At 35.9% G+C, this 23,163-nt stretch overlaps 1 protein-coding gene and 1 long non-coding RNA gene across 2 annotated transcripts in view; one reads left to right on the forward strand and one right to left on the reverse strand.

Moving 5' to 3' along the window:
* Positions 1 to 23,163, reverse strand: part of LOC136845938 (uncharacterized) — a 64,753-nt gene that overhangs the window by 15,209 nt on the left and 26,381 nt on the right. The window contains exons 3-9 of the mRNA XM_067116469.1: positions 18,761 to 19,006; positions 17,635 to 17,753; positions 17,373 to 17,510; positions 17,021 to 17,038; positions 12,853 to 12,978; positions 10,765 to 11,004; positions 1,009 to 1,137 (exon numbers count right to left, since the gene is read on the reverse strand). Of these exons, the coding sequence (XP_066972570.1) occupies positions 1,009 to 1,137; positions 10,765 to 11,004; positions 12,853 to 12,978; positions 17,021 to 17,038; positions 17,373 to 17,510; positions 17,635 to 17,753; positions 18,761 to 19,006 (1,016 nt within the window). The remainder of the gene's footprint in view (positions 1 to 1,008; positions 1,138 to 10,764; positions 11,005 to 12,852; positions 12,979 to 17,020; positions 17,039 to 17,372; positions 17,511 to 17,634; positions 17,754 to 18,760; positions 19,007 to 23,163) is intronic.
* The window catches only part of LOC136845939 (uncharacterized), an 80,427-nt gene that overhangs the window by 7,245 nt on the left and 50,019 nt on the right, over positions 1 to 23,163 (forward strand). The gene's annotated exons all lie outside the window — the stretch shown is intronic.

Here is a 23,163-nt window from a genome sequence, read left to right on the forward strand (position 1 = left end):
AATGTGCTGTGGTTATGCTTCTCATTTTTGCAAATGATGTAAATCCTCAGAGATACGTAGTTTCTGTGGAAAAATTAAGAGGAAGAAGATTCTTGTGGTAGTTTATCTGGCATTACGGACGAGGAAATAATATTCTCCATTTCAGTAGATTTAAAGTCTTTATCGTTCTTAAATATGCAGTATTTATGCTACTTAGTATTGCAAATGAAATCAGCCAAATTTTGAGGACACCTGAACCCTTTGACATTCATGAGTAGACGTTGACAAGTCAAATTAAGGAAAGAGAAGTAATACAAAGATTTAAAGAACCTTTGTGTTGAAGCAGATTATAGGATTTGGAAAATACGGGGTTAAAAGTCCCTATGTTTAAAGAAAAGGGGCGTATTCATAATTTTCACAGAGTAATGCAGAAGCTTTGGAAAGAAGTGGTTGGTATTCAGTGAATTAGTTTCAGGTAACAAAGAGCTGTAATACTAATGTTAATTAATTAGTCAACCATTATGTCATTTATTTTTATTTACCTTTAACCGGTACACTGAAGAACAGACAAAACTTTACTCTACCGATATTTTGGCCTTTATCCCTTATTGCATATTTAATTTACTGAATGACAGATGTTTGACATAAACGGTTAGTTTAAAGCAAGAAGAGGTATTTAGTTAAGTGAGTTTTGATCGGATATATATTACTGTGGTCTAAATCCTCATTCTGTTTAGTTAGTCCCCCCAAAAATATTTCCATTTCCTCCTTTGTTTATCCACTGCCCTCCATATCTGTTGCATTTTCTCTGCGGTGTAGAGAGTTGAAAAATATGAGGGGGAGGGGGCGGGGGAAAGGTCCCCAAATCTCTCTGGTTTCAAACAAAGACTCTGCGTCACAGGCCTTATCTCTTGTACTATAGAGAAAAATGGTCTCAGAACGTGAGGACAATGCACAAAGAAAACAAAGAAGGCTAACCTTAACAAAAAAAAAGAAAAAAGCCTCAGCGCGCCTGAAGCCATCACTTACTTTATAACGTCCAAGAGATACCACTGGAGGTCCCTAAGTTCGTCGGTAAATCGATACATCACGTAGAAGTAATCGTCAGCCACAGTCAGGTCCGCCTGCTGCGCTCGGTTGTCCAGAATGAGGAGCCGCCTGAAAGAGGAATGAAAAAACAAGTCCATCTCTCGGGTGCTTGGTGCTCAGTGAACGTTAATGGGAAAAGGGGGAATTAGCAGTGAGAGAGAAGGCTCCAGGCACGAGCAAGGATGTCGGATATCGTATAGTGTTGGGGATAAGGAGACAGATTTAATCAATGTTCCCTTTGGGTCCTTACGGTAGTTTATCACATTTTTTTTGTTTTTTATATAAACAAGTATTCCCTTTTAGTTATGTTTTTTCTCTTAAATACTTTGCCTCTTTGACCTATACTTAATGAAGTTGGCGAGTGGTTCTCTTACGTCATTCGGTAATGAATTAGTTAACTTGGCATGCTCTGAAATATGTCCATGACGTTAATGAAGGCTGATATCTTTTAGCAGTCCCAAATACATTAAATATGGCATGGTATTAAATATTTTGAATCGGACGTATAATTATGACTAATTTTCACAAAAACGGTGGGAGTAAAAGCGACTAAGAAGAAAAGAGAAAAGAAATGAAGTGGCTAAAATATAATAGTCAAAACAGGGAAAGGCAGAGACAATGAAACACTTGATTAATGACATTATATTGTCTCGTGCCATGCCATTGCATCTCAAATAATCGCCTATTCCTCTATTCAACATCCTATTCCCACCTACCACCACCTTCTGTTTTTATTCTCTCCTTGTACCTTCTATACACACAAACTTTCTCTTTTTTCCTTGTGACACCTTCTTTGTTCATTCCACCACATACTATTTTTATCGCTCCCTACCCTCCTGTGCCTACAAACTTCCCACGTTTTCCTTATGACACCAACATGGAATTTTATGATACTCGCCTTCTACATTTTTGTCTGAAACATCCATTTTTTCCGTATATGCTCTTCTCACTTCCCATTTATCACTGCTACTTATGTCATTACATTTATTTTCTTGCTACATTTAAACACCTGCCCCTCTGACCATAAATTTTAACCCCATACGTCTCCAATTGTAGTTTATTTACATATTTTCACTTTAACTTCAAGCAAATGATGATCATATAGTCCTCCAGCTACTCTTGTTTTCATCTTGCATCTATCAGATTGTTCTTCCATTTACTCTGCACAGACACTACATCTAAAACCTATTTCCCTCGCAGTTTTTTATTTATATTTATGAATATTCTTCTTTGGAAACCGTGTATTTCTAGCAATCCAATCATTTTCCAAATACATTTCTACAAGACTGCCCATTCTCATCTGCTCCAGGAACTCCATACCTACAAAAAACGCCATCTGTTTCTCTGTCACGTACTTTTGCAAACCCAGCCAGGCAAAGATTCGGGCTCCTCCAAAAATATAATTTTTCCCCCCTCATTCTTTTCCATTCCTGAACCATATACACTCACTACGAGGATATTTTAGAACAGGCAAGCGCTGTATAATCCTGACACAAATCTAGATAAACTCAAACTTGAAACTGTTGTAACTTGTAACGTGTTTTATGCTTACCAGTTTCATAAAGAAAACAGAGGTGTGAGTGTGATTGTTTCATTTTAAAACTTGAAGTAAGACAGTGGTGTATTATGTCTCCATATTTAATAATACCATAAATGGAGACAGGAGAGAGAGAGAAGAAAAAGGATATTCGATGTCGTTTCAAGATTTATGACAAGAAAAGAGGCCATGAATAATGTGGATTATCTGAAATTTCTCGTTGAAAACAGTGCCACTTAGTGATATTGAGGAGAAGCTACAGACACTAAAGACAAATTGTGCGTGTTTGTGAGAGATGCAAGTCAGGAGTCAGTGCTGGTAACCGTGAGATTTTGTAAGTATAAATGGAAGCCAAGTATATGGAGCAGTGGCTGGTTCTTGTAGATGTTAGAATGGATGAGAGGTGAGGTGAATTTCAGCCTTCTAAGGATTTATTAAGCCAAATCTAGTTTATGGAAGTATGTATGGTCGAGCGAAAGGAAAGGAAAAAAAGGCGAAAACTATATATAAATAAAAGGAGAGAAACAGAGGTGAAAGGCAGTAGCACCGTCCACCAGCCTAACACTCTCTCTCTCTCTCTCTCTCTCTCTCTCTCTCTCTCTCTCTCTCTCTCTCTCTCTCTCTCGCTAAGACGGTAGACCGAAAAAGGCCTTCAAGGAAATTTAATTTCCCGTACTGTCACAATGCCCTTAGAAGGCCACTGATATGTGACACATTCTCTTCATCATGATCATAATTATCCTCCTCCTCCTCCTCCCCCTCCTTCTTCTTGGCTATTTTTGGTAAACCTTCATTTCTGATTACGTGTTTTGTAATTTCGTCCTTATCTCTGTCATTATTATCGAGAACATCCCATTTAGACTCTCATTTATTATTTTATTATTATTATTATTATTATTATTATTATTATTATTATGATGATGATGATGATGATGATGATGTTCCTTCTTTCTATATTGGTTACGATTTTTTATATATTCTAATAGGATATTTATACCTTCGACATATCACTTGAAATTTGGTGAATGGCCAGCCAGTAATTATAGTACTTTTGTACCCAGTCGATGTATATTTCAGTGTGGTGGCCAGTCTTCTTTAACCAGCATTATATATATGTGTATATATATATGTGTGTGTGTGTGTGTGTGTACGTCTATATGAAAACACGAACATTCATAATAACATGTTATCCCTATAACAGTATTCGTCATTGACAAGTTAACACAAACCATCTTCACTCGTAACGTATCCGGCCACAAGATGGACGTGAAAATAGATAGGATCTCTGGCTCCTTCGGCCATCTGTTGTTGGAACCTTCTCGAAAACTGGTGGAGCAGGTCTCAGCTGAGTTCCATTCATTGCTGTATTTCCATTCGATTCCCACAGATTTCTAGCAGGTAGGATTATCAGAGGAGTGACTGTTTAGTTGCAGTGAGTAGCTAGATGCTAGAGGGAAAGCGGTATGTCACCTTTGCTGTTTCTTCTCTCAGATTTGATAATGGAAGAACGAAAACAATTGGCGATGTAGAGATTGGAGTAATGATACAAGCAGAAAGACTTCGAATATGCAGGAGGTGTTGTCGTAACCAGCAAGACGCCACGAAATGTACAAAACTTGTTTGATAGAATGCACCAGAAGAACAAATGAAGACAGAGTATGCATCAAACGATGTTATGACGACAACGATGCCGAATACAGAAGCCCTTCAGTCTGAATTTAGTGAAAGACTGAAAAAGGCAAATCAAACATTGAACATACTGAACAAGGTTAAGAAATCAAATAGACTGAAACTGCATACGAAAGTAAGATTATATATTCTTCTAGTACGATCTGTACAGCTAGACGGACGTGAATCATCGGATGACAATAAAGAGTATATCGATTTGACAATGAAGTTTTAAGAGGAATAACATACAGGAGACATAAAGCAGGATCGAGTAAGAAATTATGTCGTAAGGGAAATGACGTCTCAGTTACTCAGCGTAAGCTACAGATTAACACACAGATATCTTCCATTTGTATATTGCCTTCCGTGGATAGATTTAAAATGGCAATTGGCATCATTTTAACTAATAACAGAACAGGAAACAACAGAGAACAATAGAAATTACAATAAAGGAACAATTTTGACAGCAATGCAGACTGCGCAGATAATGGAATATAGTTAATTTTTAATTTCATCCGCTCACAGAGGGTATTCTTAACATTGAGAGAGAGAGAGAGAGAGAGAGAGAGAGAGAGAGAGAGAGAGAGAGAGAGAGAGAGAGATACCTGAGCTTAGTATCAACCATCCACTTCTCCACTCATTTTTTATTATGTAAACCGAAGCTAAATATACAATAATTAGGAATTATTAAATGAGAGAAAACCATTTTAAGAATCTAAAATATCAATATAAAGTAGTATATAAAAATTATTACTTATAGCTAGACCGGTAATTGCTGACTCACCCGTACACTTCTGTTATTCCAAAATTGTCGAAAAAAAAAACCAGTCATTTTCATATATGTAACTTCATCTTATTAAATCTTTATATGGCACCTACCAATCCAGAATCTTTTTAAGAAGTTGGACAAATCGGAACAAAAGACAGACTGGCAAATATTCAAATGACCTTGAATCTTTTGTCAAAGTCACGAGGCCAAACTGTCACTATTTATTTTTATCATTTTGCATCTAAAATGACACATCTCAAACAAATAGAGAAAGAGACAATATTAAGACTCTCCATCAAGAAAAAAATAAGAATAAAGTATCCTGTCTGTCAGGGATAACCACAGTGACAGATACTCCATTAAAAGAAAGAAATATGGCCGGTCTCAAAGAGGCCGCGAGTTGCCAAATTGCTATTGATTAGGAAAGACGGTAGGTTTAAGCTGCCAAGTTTTTTACTTTTTTTTTTGTCCTTTTTATTCGTCATTCTTTGAAATTCATCTCCCTACGATTCTGAAATTGGATCTGAATTGATCCAGGTATTATTATACATTAAATTATTATCTTTTGTGGCTTCCATATGGTATATTTATTACGAGGATTTTGAAGGCTCAAGGCAAAAGCCAGGCATCATAGCCAGCGTTGATTAAATTACATTTTCAAAGCAGCCATTAGTGAATCCAATATGACGATTGCACTAATTGTCTTAAAAAAAGGGGGGGGGCAGCAACAGGCTGTTGTTTGACTTGTTTTGATAATAAAAAAGTTTTTTTGATACAAAATTAAATTGAGATAATGAAGACAGGATAAGAGTGATAAAGAGAAGTAACATTTCAATCAAATGAGGCCAGAGGATTACAACGAGGCAAGACGCCTGTTAAAGTGAAAGCGGAGAGAACATTTTTGCGAGATAAAGTCAAGTTAGAAAGCAAAAAGAGTAGAGAAAGGGAGGGTTGGATGAAAAGCGAAGCATAGAGAAAGAGTGCCTTTGAGAGAGAGTCATGGTAAAATGAAAGAGAGCTATGTTAAGACTGAATAGTAAAAAGAACATGATATTAAATGAAAAGAAAGTGAGAGAAAGCCAGGGGAAAATGAAAAAGTACAAGAAAATTAGAATGAGAGAGTCAGTTTTTAGGCAGAACAAATGAAAATTGTAATGAGAAATATCATGTACAAATAAAAATAGTATCGGATTATAAAGAAAGTCGGGATACAGTAAATAGGAGAATGAGGATTTAAGAGAAAAATAAGTTAAAACGAAACAAATATTTTAAATGCAAGAAATCTGTGTTAAATACAATGTGAGAAATCGGAAGAAGATAAGAATTGAATTATAAGCGTCGATATTAAATTAAAAAGAATGAAAACACTTAGAATAAAAGAAACTTTGTTTTTTCAGCCTGAGATTCTACGCAATAAATATTATTTCCTTTTCCTTATCTTTTATTATTCACCCATTCGTAGAAACTGCAGGAAATCTGATGAGATTTTCCGATGGAACGATCGATTCTCTATGATCGTGACAGAGTCCATTCTTAATTATTTTTCTTATTCATCGTGAAATGTTCCATATTCATGGGGAATTTCTTATTCATCGTGGGCAGAGTCCCAAGCCATCAAGAATCACATATTCTTATCTCTCTTCAAGGTCCTATTCATCATGAAGATGGTCTAACTCGTCGTCAGCAGTATGTTATTCCCGTCAAGAATTCGTTCATATTCATTATGACGAGGTTTTACGTGAGTTCTCATCCATCGAAACATGAGTTCATATCCATCATAGAGAGGTCCTCATCCTTTTACTAACTTTGATAAAGGTTTAGAAAGCATTAGTCAGTGGAGCAGCAAGCAAAACTAAGACCTTATTGATTGGCCGATATCGTACCGTACTTCCGCTCATTGATGCAAGCATATTTAAGACGATTTTCAGTTATTAGGAACATTTTGGGATGATTGGTGTTATTTGCGACTTGAGGCTAATAATCTCAGATACCTTGTAATGTTCTTAAGGCTACCTGTATCTGTAGAGATGAAAATACTGGTGTCAAATTCTTCACATCTCTCGTATCTGTCATCGCTGGAAAACTGTCCTCTTGTCTAGATGCACGTAACCTCCCTATCTTTATCATGTAGTTGGAACTTCTCTGTCTTAATTATAGTAATTAAGATTTAGACATCAGTGCATGCATCTTTGGAATTAGTGTGTACTCTGCTCGTTTCAGAGACTTCAGCTCCAATTCTGCTGAGATATCTCTGAACATTACTTAAACTGAGGCTCTGTGTCTATGAATCCGCTTGGAAATGTTATCAAAGTTGATTCTCATAAGTCTAAGTGAGACAGCAGATGCACCACAGATGTTACTGCATTTACTTTTCCTAACAGCAGTTTATGTATGTGTTTATCTTCTCGCCTATCGGATGTTGAAAGATATAGGCCTAGTTATTGACGCCATGTAATCCTCCTGCTTTGCCATCTCGAGTTTCATGGCCGCCGATACTTCGCGCAGTCTCGCGTGTATCGTCTGGATCTTAAGCCCTTCGTCAGCTTTCTCGAGGTATGACCTAATGAAGGGGGATTACACCCTTCATTACCAGGAGGCCGTGATGTTCGGCTTTCTTAACAAAAGGCGATTAAAACGAGGATCCCTCAAATTAACATCAGAAAATCGAAAAACTGCTAAGAGGATCTCTCGTCTCATCCCGATGGCTCAATCAGGCCGGTAAGAGGATGATGTCAAAGATCGTATCGCCAAATAAGGAAGTTCATTAGGTGCATGTGTTGTGTTGCTCGCGTGAATTAACGCGGTAATGGGAAATGTGATTCTCTCTCTCTCTCTCTCTCTCTCTGATCATATCGTATATAGGCTTATATGTTTAAAAATTTTCCCCACAAAAATTTGGCTACATACCATATCATGAGATAAGATTTAAAAAAATGAAATTCCTTTGTAAACGCAGTAAAGTTTTGAGGATAAAAATACTAAAAAAGAGAATAAGAAAAACCTTGGAAGTAATCTTTATTTTTACTAATCAGACAACTTTCTAACCCATTCCTTGTCGTGAGGGAAAACTAGGGAAAAACGAGAAAGGTTTTGAGCAAACTCCAAATAAGAATACGTCGTAATTATGAATTAAGAGGATCTCCTTGCCTGAGATCTCCCGTCAGTGGTCTTTGTTAATTAGGAAGAGATCACTCTTAATCTCTAGAGGAGAAATTCGATAGAAATATGTGCCTGCGACGCAACAGAGAGAGAGAGAAGGCAAAGTAAGGACGTAGTCATAGAAAGTCGACTTTCTCTGTTGGCTTTCGAAGATCGTTTTGGGTTTTTTTTGGGGATAATGTTTGTTGCAAGTTTCAGTAATGCTTTTTTTTTATTTTTTCACCAGGGAGGGACGTTAAAACAGCCTTCCTTTTATTTTTTACCTTGTAATAACACCAAACCGCGTAACAAGATAATGCAGTTGGGTTTTGCCCCAAACTTTTTACCCTCATTGGTTCATCATTTTCCAAACACCCAGAGGCTGTTTCTTCATCCTCCCCTACCCTATACAATCCCCCTCCCGCCATTCAGTCCAAGCTTAGCTTGCTTTAGTACTACTAAAAAAAGCAATTAAGAAATAATAGCTTTGGTTAACAGAGGCAGTGTTTATTAACTGAGTGCACCCATTCTCCCATCTTGCCAAGGAAGACAAGAATGCCATCAATAACTGTGAGACATATATACAGTAAGTATATATATATATATATATATATATATATATATATATATATATATATGTATGTATATATATAAATATATATATACATATATACTATATATATATATCTTAGTCTTTATAGAAGCCAAAGCTGGACCGTAAAGAGAAATTGTTGAGCCAAGTCTTTTTTATGGAAGTGAAGTCTGAATGAGGAATATGAATGAAAGAAAAAAAGAGGTTGAAGGTGTGGAGATTTAATTACTTGCGTAGAATATATGGCATAAGAAGGGGTGAAAGGGTGAGAAATGTGAAGATACGTAGAATTGGTGAAAAGTTAGAGTATGTGATAGAATGAGTCAAAGTCTTTTTAGATGGTTCGATCATATGGAAAAAATGGAGGATGATATCTTGGTGAAAAATGTCGTATATACGTGTATTGTATACACATATAGTTATATACTGTATACATCATATTATATAATTTATATACATACATATACATATACATGCATAGGATGCTTTGTTTTCAAAGTTATCTGCCTTATACAGCTCAAAGAGAAACCATTTTAAATTGAGAGGAAGGAATCAGTCCCCAGACTTGTTAGTAAAGACCGTATGTTTAATTTCAAATTACAATAATTTACGGTAATTTGGGATCGTAGAACTTTTGGTGAGTAAATGGCTGATGCGGAGAACATAATCTGCGAAACTTTCGAAATAATAGACTGGAAGATACGGGAATTGTTCTATTTTGAAACTTGCCAATGTGGAATTCAGTAACCTGAGTGATTTATTGAACGTTAGAGCCAGTTTGTGTTGAATTAATTTTCGAATCGTGGGAACCAAGTGCAACAACATTCATTAAGCAAGAGCAGCTTCAATTGACTCTCTACCAGACTATAGTTGTAACTACTTCAGATTAGTTAAGAAGGAAGCCATCCAGTTGCGTTCTCCCCGATGTGAATCTATATTGATGAACTTGGAGTTAACAAGCCTTATTGTTCATGGACAATAAATCGTTACAAAGACAATTAAATGGTAATACTGATTCTTAAAGACGAATTATAATAGCTTCGTCCTCTCCTGGAAACACCGACGGTACAAAGTACTTACAGTTTCTTATCATTGGGAAAGCAATTTATCATATATTTACACTGTCTAAACAGAAGTTGGATATCTCTCATCGTATCTTATTCGTGATATCATTTTCTTTGTATTTTTAACATATGATAAAGTTCAACTCTCTAGCTGTAAAATTACACTAAATTCATTAACAAAGCCTGAAGTATAATGTCACACGCAGCGTTTAAAGACAATTATTGACAAGCAGTTTCAATCAGCCAGTTAAGGGTGATTGTAGCAGACTTTGACACCCCGCCCCCCCCCTTACCCCTGCTCCAAAAATATTGCTGAGTTCACAGACAAAATTGAGACAAGTCGATGTTTGGGGTACCCCGAGAGAAAAAACATTTTTTCCCACACGTTCTAGTTCTTCGTTGGACGAGTCGGTAGAGCTTTCGGCTAGCACTCTGCTAGACCCGAGTTCGAGTCTCCGGCCGGTCAATGAAGAATTAGAGGAATTTATTTCTGGTAATAGAAATTCATTTCTCGGTATAATGTGGTTCGGATTCCACAATAAACTGTAGGTCCCGTTGCTAGGTAACCAGTTGGTTCTTAGCCACGTAAAATAAGTCTAATCCTTCGGGCCAGCCCTCTCTAGGAGAGCTGTTAATCAGCTCAGTGGTCTGGTTAAACTAAGGTATACTTTTTTTCCCCCACACGTTCAGGGCAGGGTGAAGGCCACGATACCCTGCATTACCAGTTACTACATGAACTCGATGAAAATTACCAGAAAATTAGTTTAAAGCCACTTCAAAACGCGATGTATAGAGTCCCTGTTAATAGTTCATCCACACCTCTTGCATTTTCTATTATATTTTTGAAATCTGTAATGCTTCGGGTTTAAAATAATCCTGCGAAAAATAGAAAGTGAAAACCAGCTTCATGGAACGTCTGAGCTCTTACCACTCGGTAATGTTCTTGAATTCCTCATACTTCTCGTTGTACTCTTCTACTTTGTCCCTGATGGCGCTGACGAAGTCCTTCGTCTGGTTGAGGGACTTCCAGGCTAACGTGTCGTGCGTGACGTAGTTGATGAACCTGTCCTGAGAGAGCGTCCCTGAGCCGAAGAAGTTGAGTCCTTCCACCATGACTATCCCGAAGTACTCCACCGACCTGATCAAGTCCTTGTAAGCGACCAGCAGCCTGTTCGGAAATAGAGGCCGAACTCTCGAAAATAATGTGAACTGTTATTTTCTCACTTTTTTATATAAGCCATGTTGATATTTGGTTGGGCTTATTCTTATGAACTTTCAAATTCACAACATACATCTGATTACAAGTTAAGACTTCCCATTTTCATCGTGTCATATTCTCTTTTAAATTGGTTAAATGATTGGTTGGTTTGTGTATTTCGTATTGGCGATGTACATTAAAGGTATAGGTCACGGATGCTGAAAGTATGTGTGTGTATATAAATATATGTGAGTATATATACTGTATATATACACACATATATATGCGGTATATATGTATGTACATTTGTATAACTGAATCACGAAAATATGGGACGTGATGAATATATATATAGACAAAATCCACGAAGGAAAGAGAAACACTGGAGTGCTGCGAGGCCTTTCGACTTATCATCCTTTACTTAGCTAATTAAAGGACGATAGTCGTGGATTTTGTTATATATATATATATATATATATATATATATATATATATATATATATATATATATATATATATATATAGTATATATATATATATATATATATATATATATATATATATATATTACATTGTGTGTATGTGTAAATAACGCTGAAAAAACTCTTATAAATCGACATTCTTACAAACTAATGAATGCTTACATCTTGAGTGTTTAAGTTTTATGTCTTGGTAAGACATTTCTTTGTTAGAATTTTAAGCAAGAAGTATCTAGAAGTAGAATTAATGACTTAATCGTAATGTTAGTTTTAAATGAATGATTATAAGCATAAAGTTAGTAGGGTCAAGATCTCCTTGTAAAATAGTGTGCCTTAGTCTGGAAGCCTAACTGTGCTAATTGTGGCCTCGAATTCCAGATATATATATATATATATATATATATATATATATATATATATATATATATATATATATATATATATATATATATAATTATATATATATATATATATATATATATATATATATATATATATATATATATATATATATGTAATATATATCATATATATGTATATATGGTGCCTATTATTAGGATAACTATGCTAATCTTGTAACTGTATTTGGAAAAGAATCCATGATTGACCCCGAGCATTTGGGTAACCATGCTAATTGTGTCCAATTATTTGTGGAAGAAAATGTAAATGACGCGAATCCTTTAGGGGTAACTATGCTCATAACGCTGACAGATACCTACAGTACAGTATCTTATTACACTTCTGAGACTTCGTCTTTTTCATCCTACGGCGCATTGTCTTTGGAAAGTCTTAATGGTCACTTTATTTGCTCATTATCTTATACACGTTATTGTTATCATTATAATGTGCTGGTTTTTCCAACATTGAAAAAGGACTTTAAAATCTGCCTCCTGGGTCTCAGAAATTTCTTTGTTCAGCTGGATCTAACGTGTTTCATCCCCCAACGCGGAAACTGCCTGTAGCTTTTTTGTTTTTATTTACTTCTTTAAAAGTTATTTTCTAAAATTATTAAGATTATTAAAATCTCTTAACAGAATTCGCGAATACTTTTATTTCGTCGTACTAATGTATTAAACTTACATTTAACAAAAAAAAAAAAAGACATTTTGTTCTTTTGCGCTTACATGTAATAAAAACAAAAACACCTCATCGTTTTGGACATGCTTACAGTTCTGCTTTTTGAAATGTGCCTCTTCTGAACATGAATTGTCTCATTGAAAGTAATTCAAACGCAATTTTTTCGTATGTCGCTGATTTGAATCTTGCTACCCTCTTCTGTGATTTGTGGAATTACATCTGTTGAAGACACTGCTTTGAATAGAATCTAAACTTTACTCACTTCCAAACGCTGGAGACGTTTACATCTTTGATGTTACTGATTATGGCCTCCATGATGTGGTAGGTAATGACGTTGTACCAGTCCATCTTTTGCTTCACTGTGTCATCTTTGTCATTGGTGCTTTTCCTGGTCAAGAAAAAGAGAGTTCTTAATAGCATGGTCGTTATCTCTTGTGGTTAGAACATTTTTCTTCGACTAACCTATAAGTCAAATAGGTCTTTATAATGAGGTGGTTGCTATCTTTAGAAGTCAGTTTTTCCATACAGTTTTGTTTTTTGTCTTTTCTGATGTGGGCAGGGGAGGGAATAGTATATATATACCAAGAAAAGGGGTCTCTGAAATGGAAGATTGTGAAAAGTTCCCTGTTGTATGTCTTAAGTAATCCTAAATCTCATTTAGTAAAATTCCTATATATGAAAAGGCTTCCTCTGTCAGGTTTATTAAATGAACAGTAGCAATATCGATACTATATGAAAGTATAAAAAACTAAAGTTTTCAAAAACGCATTTACAGTATATTTATAAAGTTTAGCAATGAAATTTTCATCCCTTAGGGCATATTCATCTATAAGGTTTCAAAAGTAAAAATGTTTATTTCCTGGTAAAGTAAGACACTGCTCTTTACCATATGAACATGGTACCCTGAAATAATGTTGCAACGATACCTTATCAACGAACGCAAATTGTGATCGTTGCAAAGTCAGTAATTATTGTTTGATTGTTTGTTTGTGTTCGTATCTCGAATCAATATCCCAAGGTTTCTTAGTAGTTTTACTCCTGCGTAACCCTTTTTTTATCGTATGTAGAATAACTATGTAATCAGACATGGTCGTGGTATCTCAGTATTAGCATTCATTAATTAGCAATTTTTATAGTAATAGTATCTCAACAATTGAACACTCAACCCAGACGGTATTTATACAGTCTCTTCATTATTCACCGTTTTAGCCTTCTGGTCACCGTTTTCATATATTCCCTGTTTCGGTGTTTTTAAAACCGATGGGACATTCTACGAGGTGGTCAATATCGATCCCCAGATCTGATGGAAATTAATAAGAGGAATTTGGACAATAGTGGCTCCGGACGTAGAGAAGTTATTTATGACAGGAATATTGCCTTGGATTTAATTAAAAGGTGTAACGTGCAGGTATTTATTAAAAGGTGTAATGTGCAGGTATTTTCAATATTTAATTATAGAAGTGTTTTTACAGTTCTCTTACGTATCCAGTGAGGTGTACTTATGCTTAGAATCGTATTTATGGAAAATGAAATTAAATCAAATTACTTTAGGATTCCCCAAACTCATGGAACCCTTCTGAACTTAGGATGATATTAACTTGACCATTCCAATAACATATCAACACCGTGGTAACTTAGCAACAACTGCATATTTGATATTTCTGTCGCTCCTATGACTCTCAACAACATTGCGTTCTTGAGTTTTAGGCCAACAGTCCGTTATCAGGTCTGCAGGACCAATAATTATTTTATCTTCTATATGGCAACTGACATTTTCATTATCACTCTGTCAACTGACGATTGAGAACTCCTGATCTAGATTCCCTCTTACCTGTATAAAACTTCGTGGATAGATTTACACTCAAACAGTATTTAAGCCTAAATTTACAGTCAAACAGTATTTAAGTCTAAAGGTTTAAATCACGTTCATAACATTTCCACAACAGAAATCCGTTTTTCAGCTTCTGTCACCAGTTCAGAATTTCGCCGACGGTATTCCCGGTCTTATGAATTTTTTTTCTCCTGAATATCTCTCAAACGGTCTTCTAAATTATCAGCTGTACAGCCTCTCGACAAGAGTACTCTCACAATTACAGTCTTTTTATAGCAGAATCCACATTTTAACTTGTTTTCACAATTATAGTACCTCGCCACCGGGTATTCCATATTTTACCGTTATGAATGTCATGAATTTTAATAATTTTCATTTATCTGTCGTATAATCTCAGTAACAATCTAGCATACTACTAAAGGCATTAGAGTTTTCCTTTATTCCTGGTACTGCGTAATATTACGAGCAGCACGCAGATTCTACAGCACAATTCGTATGAGGCTTTAATTAGCAATGAATTTCCACCAGCGACCATTGACCTAGTCTCTCTACAGCTACTTGCAGAATACTTTTTATTGACTTCATCTTATATCTGACCCATTTTATCACTGACCCAGTATTTTAACGACAACATTCCTTATTTTATATAGTTCTTCCTTGATAAACCTGTGCAACAGTAGTCCTTGCTTTTAATTAAGCCTTTGGTGATAACAGTCCCAAGTTGAATTTGCTTCTTTCTGATAGGATATCAGATCATTCGTATGTGCATGTGACCATGACTTAATGAGGTGGTATGGGGCATCAGTTTAGATAGGTTTTAAACAGACTCATAGATGTAAATGGAATGACAAACACATAGTTTAGCATTGCAGCTTTATAACTACTCCAAACCAGTTAAATTCTAATTTACAAAGTATCAGAAGTTCTAGGCCTACAGAAGAATAAACAGTTAAATTTTTCACTTGTCGACGATCACGTGAGGCATTATTTCGCTTATCAAGGATGATAAGTTGGTCTTAAAATTTAATGAATTTATTATTAGCTAGTACCACTTCCAACTGAGTTTGTGAACAATAAGTTGACTGGACATACACCTTTTTGCATTATTGAAAGACAGAGATCAGGGACAGAAAACCAGTTGTCATCATTAATATCACAATGTCATGAATTTCAACACTGCAGCAATATAGTATATCAGTCCCACAAAGTAGTTTGACATACTGTACTTTGTATACTTCGCTATGAAAACCATCTTGTGGTATATGGCAACTGTAGGTATCGTCTGTGGATCCTGGGTGAAGGTTATGTAGTGCAGGTACTGCAATGTACTGTAGAGTTATAGATCTAGATTTATGTTTTTCTGGGAGATTCAGTTTTGTATAACTGTCTTATTATTAGTATTCATTGTTGGGATATTGTCGTGTTGGTGCTTTTATTAAGTGTCACTGTATTTGGAAATTTTTTTATATTGCGTTAGTATTCCATCAGTCTGTTTTGGACAATATTTCTTTGGTTCAGAGCTCTGAGTTTAGTCCTTAAGCGCCGAAAAGTTGTCTTTCTGTATTGCAAAAAGGTGTACTTCTATTATTTAGTAGCCTTAGTGAAAAATCAAGATGGAAGAAATGCTGTAAGAATTCCAGTATTTTCCCTCTTACAGAAGCAATATTGGCAATAACCAACAAAATCGAATTAGGGAAAGAAAGTGGCAGATAGAATTGAAAGTACTTCAGCAGTATAGAAATTGAAGCAATGGTAAGATAGTCTGATGGAATGGCCAAAGCCATAGAATGTTTTCAAGAGCAAGACAGGTAAAACTAGAAAATTGTTAATTGAGAGAGAAAACCAAAAAACATAAGAGTTTGTTTTAGGAGAGCAGTTGAGCTATAGTCCATCTAGACAGGAACAGAAAATAGCTGAGTTTGCAATTGTTAAGAAATTTACTGGTAAAAGCTGATGCTGACTGACTAATGCGCCCTCTCCCTTGATTAGAAAGCTGAGGGGGAGAAGCTGTTAAACCAGTCACAAGCAGGAGATAAAGTTATTACAGAGGAGGCCATACTGCATGCTTCAGTCACTGAGATCATGACCACACCAACACAAAGTTCGTCTGCCCAGGGTTCAAAGTACAAAAGCAACTTACCACATATTCTGAGTAAGTTTGGGTATAAAGTAAAGGAATTAAGTCTGAACTGCACTAGTTAATACTAAATGCGCCCTGCAGGGTTTGACATGATCATTCGAAAGTCAAACAGTGGAAATAGAAAAGTAGGACCAAACCCTTGCAAGGTAGTGTGTTCTGAGGGCTGTTTGTAATTTTGATTGTTAGAAATGGACCATTCAAGTTTTACTGCTAAGTAAAGCAAAATATATAGGATACAGTTTGCAGGCACTTATGAGAGGAACATTGATTTTGCTCAAAGGAGAAGCATTTCTGTCAAAGCGAACAAAATGGTTCACTTCTTCACAAGGTATAACGTACATAAACACAAGACCTACACAGATTCTTAACTTACTTTTTAATACATGGTAATAAACAAGATAATAGACATCAAGTTATCTATGACTGTTTCACATCAAGTAATGGATAGATGCTTCTTACCTTAATTCCGTGACTTCTCTATTAACAGGAAAGGAGAAATCGGTTGAAAATAGAGTAGGTGGAAAAACAATGGTTAAGCGAACGCCACCTTACGCTCATTAACACGAAAAGCCAAGTGGAGATAAAAGCAAAAAGATTAAATATTGATGGATCAAGAGAGGATGAAACCAGTGCAGGGTAAGGGACGCTGACTGTTTAATCTGTGCCATCATGTCAAAACCGAGAAGGACAATGTTTTTGGCAAAGAAGCTGGTAGGTCAAGTTCTATAAATTACGTGAAATGCTGTATATGATTTTGCCTTATTTGCATCATTATTAACATTCATCCCCTGGTTTTAATTGCCGTCTTTACCTGAGGTCTTCCAGTTTAATCTGGAATCTAAGCTTAGAAGAGAGCAACTCGTCCGTCTGACTGTCTTTGAACTTGGGCCAGGTGTGCAATCTCTCGAGAATCTCATCCGTCCGCCTGAACGTTTCCGCTAAACTTGACCTGTGGGTGAAGGGAGACGCACCAGAGCACGTCGGTGAGAGGCTTCTCGGCCGTTCGTGGCATGTCTTCTCTCTGTCTCTTATATATCACATGATTGCAAATGAGGACGCTTCGATATAGTTACCTTGTTATGTTGGTTTCTGACCTGAATTTCGTCCCATTACTGAAAACGAAATAGGCTACGTCGGCGCGCTCGAGTTGTAAGGCCGTCAGAAGCATCCCCAACTCCACCGTCCCGTCCACCTTGATAGAGAGTGAGAGAGTGAAGAACCACTGTGATGAATGATTCATAGATGGCGCCACTGAGGACCACTTTGATATCGGAGCTCTCTCTCTCTCTCTCTCTCTCTCTCTCTCTCTCTCTCTCTCTCTCCTTTGGGAACAAACTAGTCCTTTATGATTGTTCATCGAGTAAATTTTCTCTTTTGTGGACCTATTTTGCTCTCTATTTGTAAGTCATTACAGAAGGCTGACACAGCTAAACAGGGAGGGTATCTTGACACTGTATGTTTACCATTACATGCTTTTATTTAACTTGACTTCTGTGTCTGTCCATCTGTCTGGGTCAAATCCTGTAACTCAATTTTCGACCTGTTCCCTTCGTCCGATGGACTTGAAATTTTGCATGGTTACTCAATTCTAGTGACAATACAACCTTACATGATCAGTAGGTCAGCAGTGACCTCTAGCAGTCCTACATTGACCACTCCCAGTGTCTCAGGATTTGTATGAAAACGCACACACATATTCTCGAATGAGGATTTCATTGGTAGATAAATCGTGATTGATTGGGGTTCTTTATGATATCATCAAGTATACTCTGACATCACCGGATAAGCCTGAATGCCCTGACATCATTAAGAATTGTATGTTGCCCCACCATAGACTAATAGCTCAGAAGTCCCGGGCACAAACTGCCTATAAGAACAATTGCAAAATATATTAAAATCCCTAACATTAGGTATGCTAAGATGCAGACATAAGATTGAGTAGTCTTTGATTTCCCAGTTGTGGTGCCCAATACCGTAGGCATATTTGCTGATACCTGACACTTACGTCTTCTGGTTTACTGTGATGTCCTACTATAACTAAGCAAATAGTGACATAAAATTATAAAATTAAGCTCAGTAAGCCCCAAAGTAACCTGAACCTTACAGAAATAGCTGAGAAAGAATGTTGAAACGATTGTTGAAAAGTATCATTGTGCGAAAGTACTCGGGCGTCCCACAAGGCGGGGTTGCGATCCTCACCTGTTTTCCAAGCATCTGCATCTCGTGCTGGTGTTTGGCGACAGTGGACATGAACCAGCAGTTCTGGATGATGAGGGCGGCTATGGGGATGAAGGGCAGCAGGATCATCTGGAACTGGTGCCATTTCTTGCCGGAGGCGCTGACGGGGTTGAAGGTGCAGCAGCCGGCGCTGATCGTCACCAGGGAAGACGCCTCGGTGGCGGAAGCCGAGAGGTCGCTCTGTTCGCTTTTGTTGTCGTCATCGTCCTTCGGATAAACAGAAAAATTATAAAAAAAAGTATTTTTTCTTTTTTTTTTAGATTTTGTCGTCTCTGTCCCTTGAATGTAAATAGATTTTGCATGAAAGGGAATTTAACGTGTTCTACTAATATAAATATAAGGACTCCTTATTACTATTTTTATTTCGCAAATGCTGAAATACAGAGTTTTATTATATTAGTAGTGGAAGAAGATCCATTAGGTGAAATATGGGCTAATGCTTTCCTCTTGTTATATAAACATTTTTACAGATAAACAATAACAAAGTAATGCTCTTATGTATCATCTTCAGAGTTTCCCTAAAGCAAAAAAAAAAAAAAAAGGTCCATATAACGAGAACAACACAAGCAAAAATTTTTCCTAATGACTCTTTCCCCCGTATTAACAACTGGAATGTGAATATTCGTCGAATATATTATTATTATTATTATTATTATTATTATTATTATTATTATTATTATTATTTATTATTATTATTATTATTATTAGAGGCACAATTTTTTTTTTTTTTTTTTTTTTTGCCATTCCTTAAATGTACAAAAGGTACTTGAAATAAAGACTGCCTAGACCTGAAGCTATTTAATCCAGTTTATAATAAAACCTGGGTTTTAGAAGAATCGGTTTTGTTCCCCCAAAAACCGGAATCATTTTGGAGCAAAAGAGTCCCAATTGAAAACTTCATAGAAAAAAGTACTTCCATTAAATTATTTTGCCGCCGGTAATAAACAGCAAGAACCATTCTTGCAGTGCAACATCTGCGCTTTTTAGCTAAGGCTTTTTATTAATATCATTGCTAGTACGTTTATTGTCATCGTATTTTGGGTTTTTCATTGTTTTGTGGTGTAATGAAATTCCTGTTTGTTATTGTAAGGGAACTATTCTGAATTGTGTATGCTCTTTCAATAATGATGTTGTTGTTTTTGTAGTTTTTATTCTGTGTAAAGAAGATTCTGGTTATAACTAATATCTCCTATCGCCTTTACTGCTTCTTGCGTTATTGTTTTTTTCTTGGTCATTATTCCTTGGGAATCAATTACGATCTTTCACAATTTATCAAGACAAGTTTACACTTCACGAGTATATATGCTGCAAGCTTCAAATTGCATGTAATTTCATTCTATGAAAATTGTACCTGTAATAAGAATCTCACATGGTTGATAATCGTGATGACTTCTGATAATATCATCACTTGTCATGATCATATTTATAATTGTTGTTATTTTAAGGCCAATTTTTTCCTTTGCTTCAGCATGTCCAGAAATATTATTGGCGCCTTGTATCTCTGTTCTTTTATTGCCATTATCAACTCGATTTTTTTTTTTGTGAGATATAATATCACTTAATCAGCCGCCCTCATTTCCTTCCTTACCTTCGTTCATTTTCTTTGAAAGTTTTTATATTTCAGTTTTTTTTTTTTACTCAATCTGATGACATTTTTTATTTTCCCTGGTTTTTTGATGTGGATGAAATTGAACTTGTGTTCAATTAGCAGTAATCATCAAAAACGAAACCCCAGCAGGCATTACTTAAGGTTCTTTGCGGCGTCCCTTCGGCCCCTAACTGCAACCCCTTTCATTCCTTTTACTATACCTCCATTCATATTGTCTTTCTTCCTTCTTACGTTCCACCTCTCCTGACAATTGTTTCAGTATTATTTACAGCGCTGAATGACCTCATTTATAAGTATATAAATATATATACCATATATATATATATATATATATATATATATATATATATATATATATATGTATATACATACATACATACATACATACATACATACATACATACATACTTACATACGTATATAATTCAATACAAGTAGGCGATCAATTACATTTATTGTTATCAGTAACACTTGTCGGTTACCCCGCAGTAACAAGCTTTTCTTGGCAACCTCCCTAGGAATATTAAGTCCATCAAACCGTAACAATTTATGTAAAAAAATTAATCTCCCGAACTAACTGGACTCATATTACATTGCAGTTATAAAATTAAAGATATCATTGTAATTACGGGAATGTTATCATTACTGTAATGTAATCTTCCTTCAGGTGGATAATGGACGCCTTAAATTAAAAGTAAAGATTATGAAGCCACTTTTCATTACTTCTTGCATCAGTTGCTGTCGTGAAAGTAGATGGGGGAAATTGAATGTCTGCCAGATATTTTTTTCCTAATATAAAATGAGAATTTTAACGACCAGTTAACACGCATCACAGAGTGGTAAGACAAACCCAAAGTAGTAAGATGAAGTAGGAATAAAAACTGTCTTACTTCCAAGCTGATTTTGGTTTTTCATAGTGACTTGACTGTGGTCTTTGGAAATAAGACAGTATAGTACATAAATAATGCAATACTAGTTGCAATACTTTGCCTTTTTCCAGTTGGAAATAAAGTAGCATTTAGTCTTAACAGGGATATTGAATAGATCAACAAGTGGTAATAAGATGCTGAGGTTTATATATCTGCCATTCTCGTTCCATGCTCCTTTGTGGGACACTTTTATTTAATAACTCAATAACAGACAAAACCTGGAATGACTTGCAATTCCAAGTTTTATTCTCTTCACCACATGAGAAAATACCCAGTCGTGCCAGAAAGCTAGGCATTGGTCATAATAATCCTTAAATTTACTGGAATGAAGACATTAAGGTTATATGCTTATGAGATAATGTGATGATACACGCTAGTCCATATTTCTGAGGCAGAGCCTAATGATATGGGAGCAATAGTGCCCTCATCTAACCTGAGTAGAGAGGCAAAAAAATAGTAGATAGATGGGAAAATAATGGTGCCTCACTCCAAAGAAACTAATACATTTTCTCTTGCAGAAAGGTTTTAAAAATATTGAAAACTGGGCTCATGCAGAGAAATCCAGTGTATAACAGTATATGAAGGCTTAATCTAAGGGATGGTGAATTCTGCAGAGTGAGTAAAGTGATGACAGTGATCAGCGCAGCGTTGGTAAAGTGGAGATAGTGACTCCGCAGAGTAAATAAAATGGTGATTCTGATTTGCGCAGAGTAAGTAAAGTGGCGATAGTGAATCCATGGAGTAAATAAAGTGGCGATACTGTTTCCGGACAGTAAATAAAGTGGTGATACTGATTTCCACTGTAAGTGAGGTGGTGATGTTGATTTTCACTGTAAGTAAAGTGACGATACTGTTTTCCACCGAGACAGTAAAGTGGCAATACTGATTTCCACAGGGTAAATAATGTGATGGCCTGAGGGGCATTGTTCTGCCTGTAAAAGAGAAGGAATTCGTTGTCCAAGGTAAGTGGAGCTGTGTCTAAAATAGCCCCAGCAGAAAGAGGCACTGGTGAAGAATTAAAGGCAGTGACGCACTATTCAGATACGTCGCCTTACATTTACTCTTGTCGAGAAAGGATCCAATGAAGTACTCCAGAGATTAAAGCTGCACATTCAGATTGTACTGACAAAATCTGGAACAGCAGAAGGCTACACTAAAGCGCGTGCTATACGGTGTAGAGCTGTTTATGAGTAGACTGCATCTAGTAATTCGCAGTCTTCCTCAGTCATTCAGATACCAAACACAGCGCCGTTGAGACGTGTACTAAAATTAACAACGAATTGTGGAAAGAATAATCTGAAAGTGAAAGCATATACGAACGATTTAGAACGTCACAAAAAAAGGCCAAATCGTGTGACAGAGTGAGGCGGGTGGGTAAGGGAATATAACAATGGTTTACTTACGCAATAGAAAAATGGGAAAATAACAACAACCCTTTGTTGGAGGTTCTTGTAGCTCTTTTGTAGTCGTGTCAAAGTGGATCTTGATAGGGAGAAAGGATCTACAGGAGTCACAGATTAAATTGCGATAGTACAATGAATGTCTTGAGGAGTACGTAGAACACTGGGGACGATAAAAGGAATTAGATATATATATATATATATATATATATATATATATATATATATATATATATATATATATATATATATATCTATCTCCCCCTAATGTTTTTATGTGTATATACACATATGTGTATATATATATATATATATATATATATATATAAAGAACACACACACACACACATATATATATATATATATTTATATGGATGTGTGTGTGAGAGAGAGAGAGAGTAAATATTTAGGATGAAGTTAGCAATG

This window comes from Macrobrachium rosenbergii, chromosome 14, assembly GCF_040412425.1.
Source record: "Macrobrachium rosenbergii isolate ZJJX-2024 chromosome 14, ASM4041242v1, whole genome shotgun sequence".
In the NCBI taxonomy this organism is placed as follows: Eukaryota; Metazoa; Arthropoda; class Malacostraca; order Decapoda; family Palaemonidae; genus Macrobrachium; species Macrobrachium rosenbergii.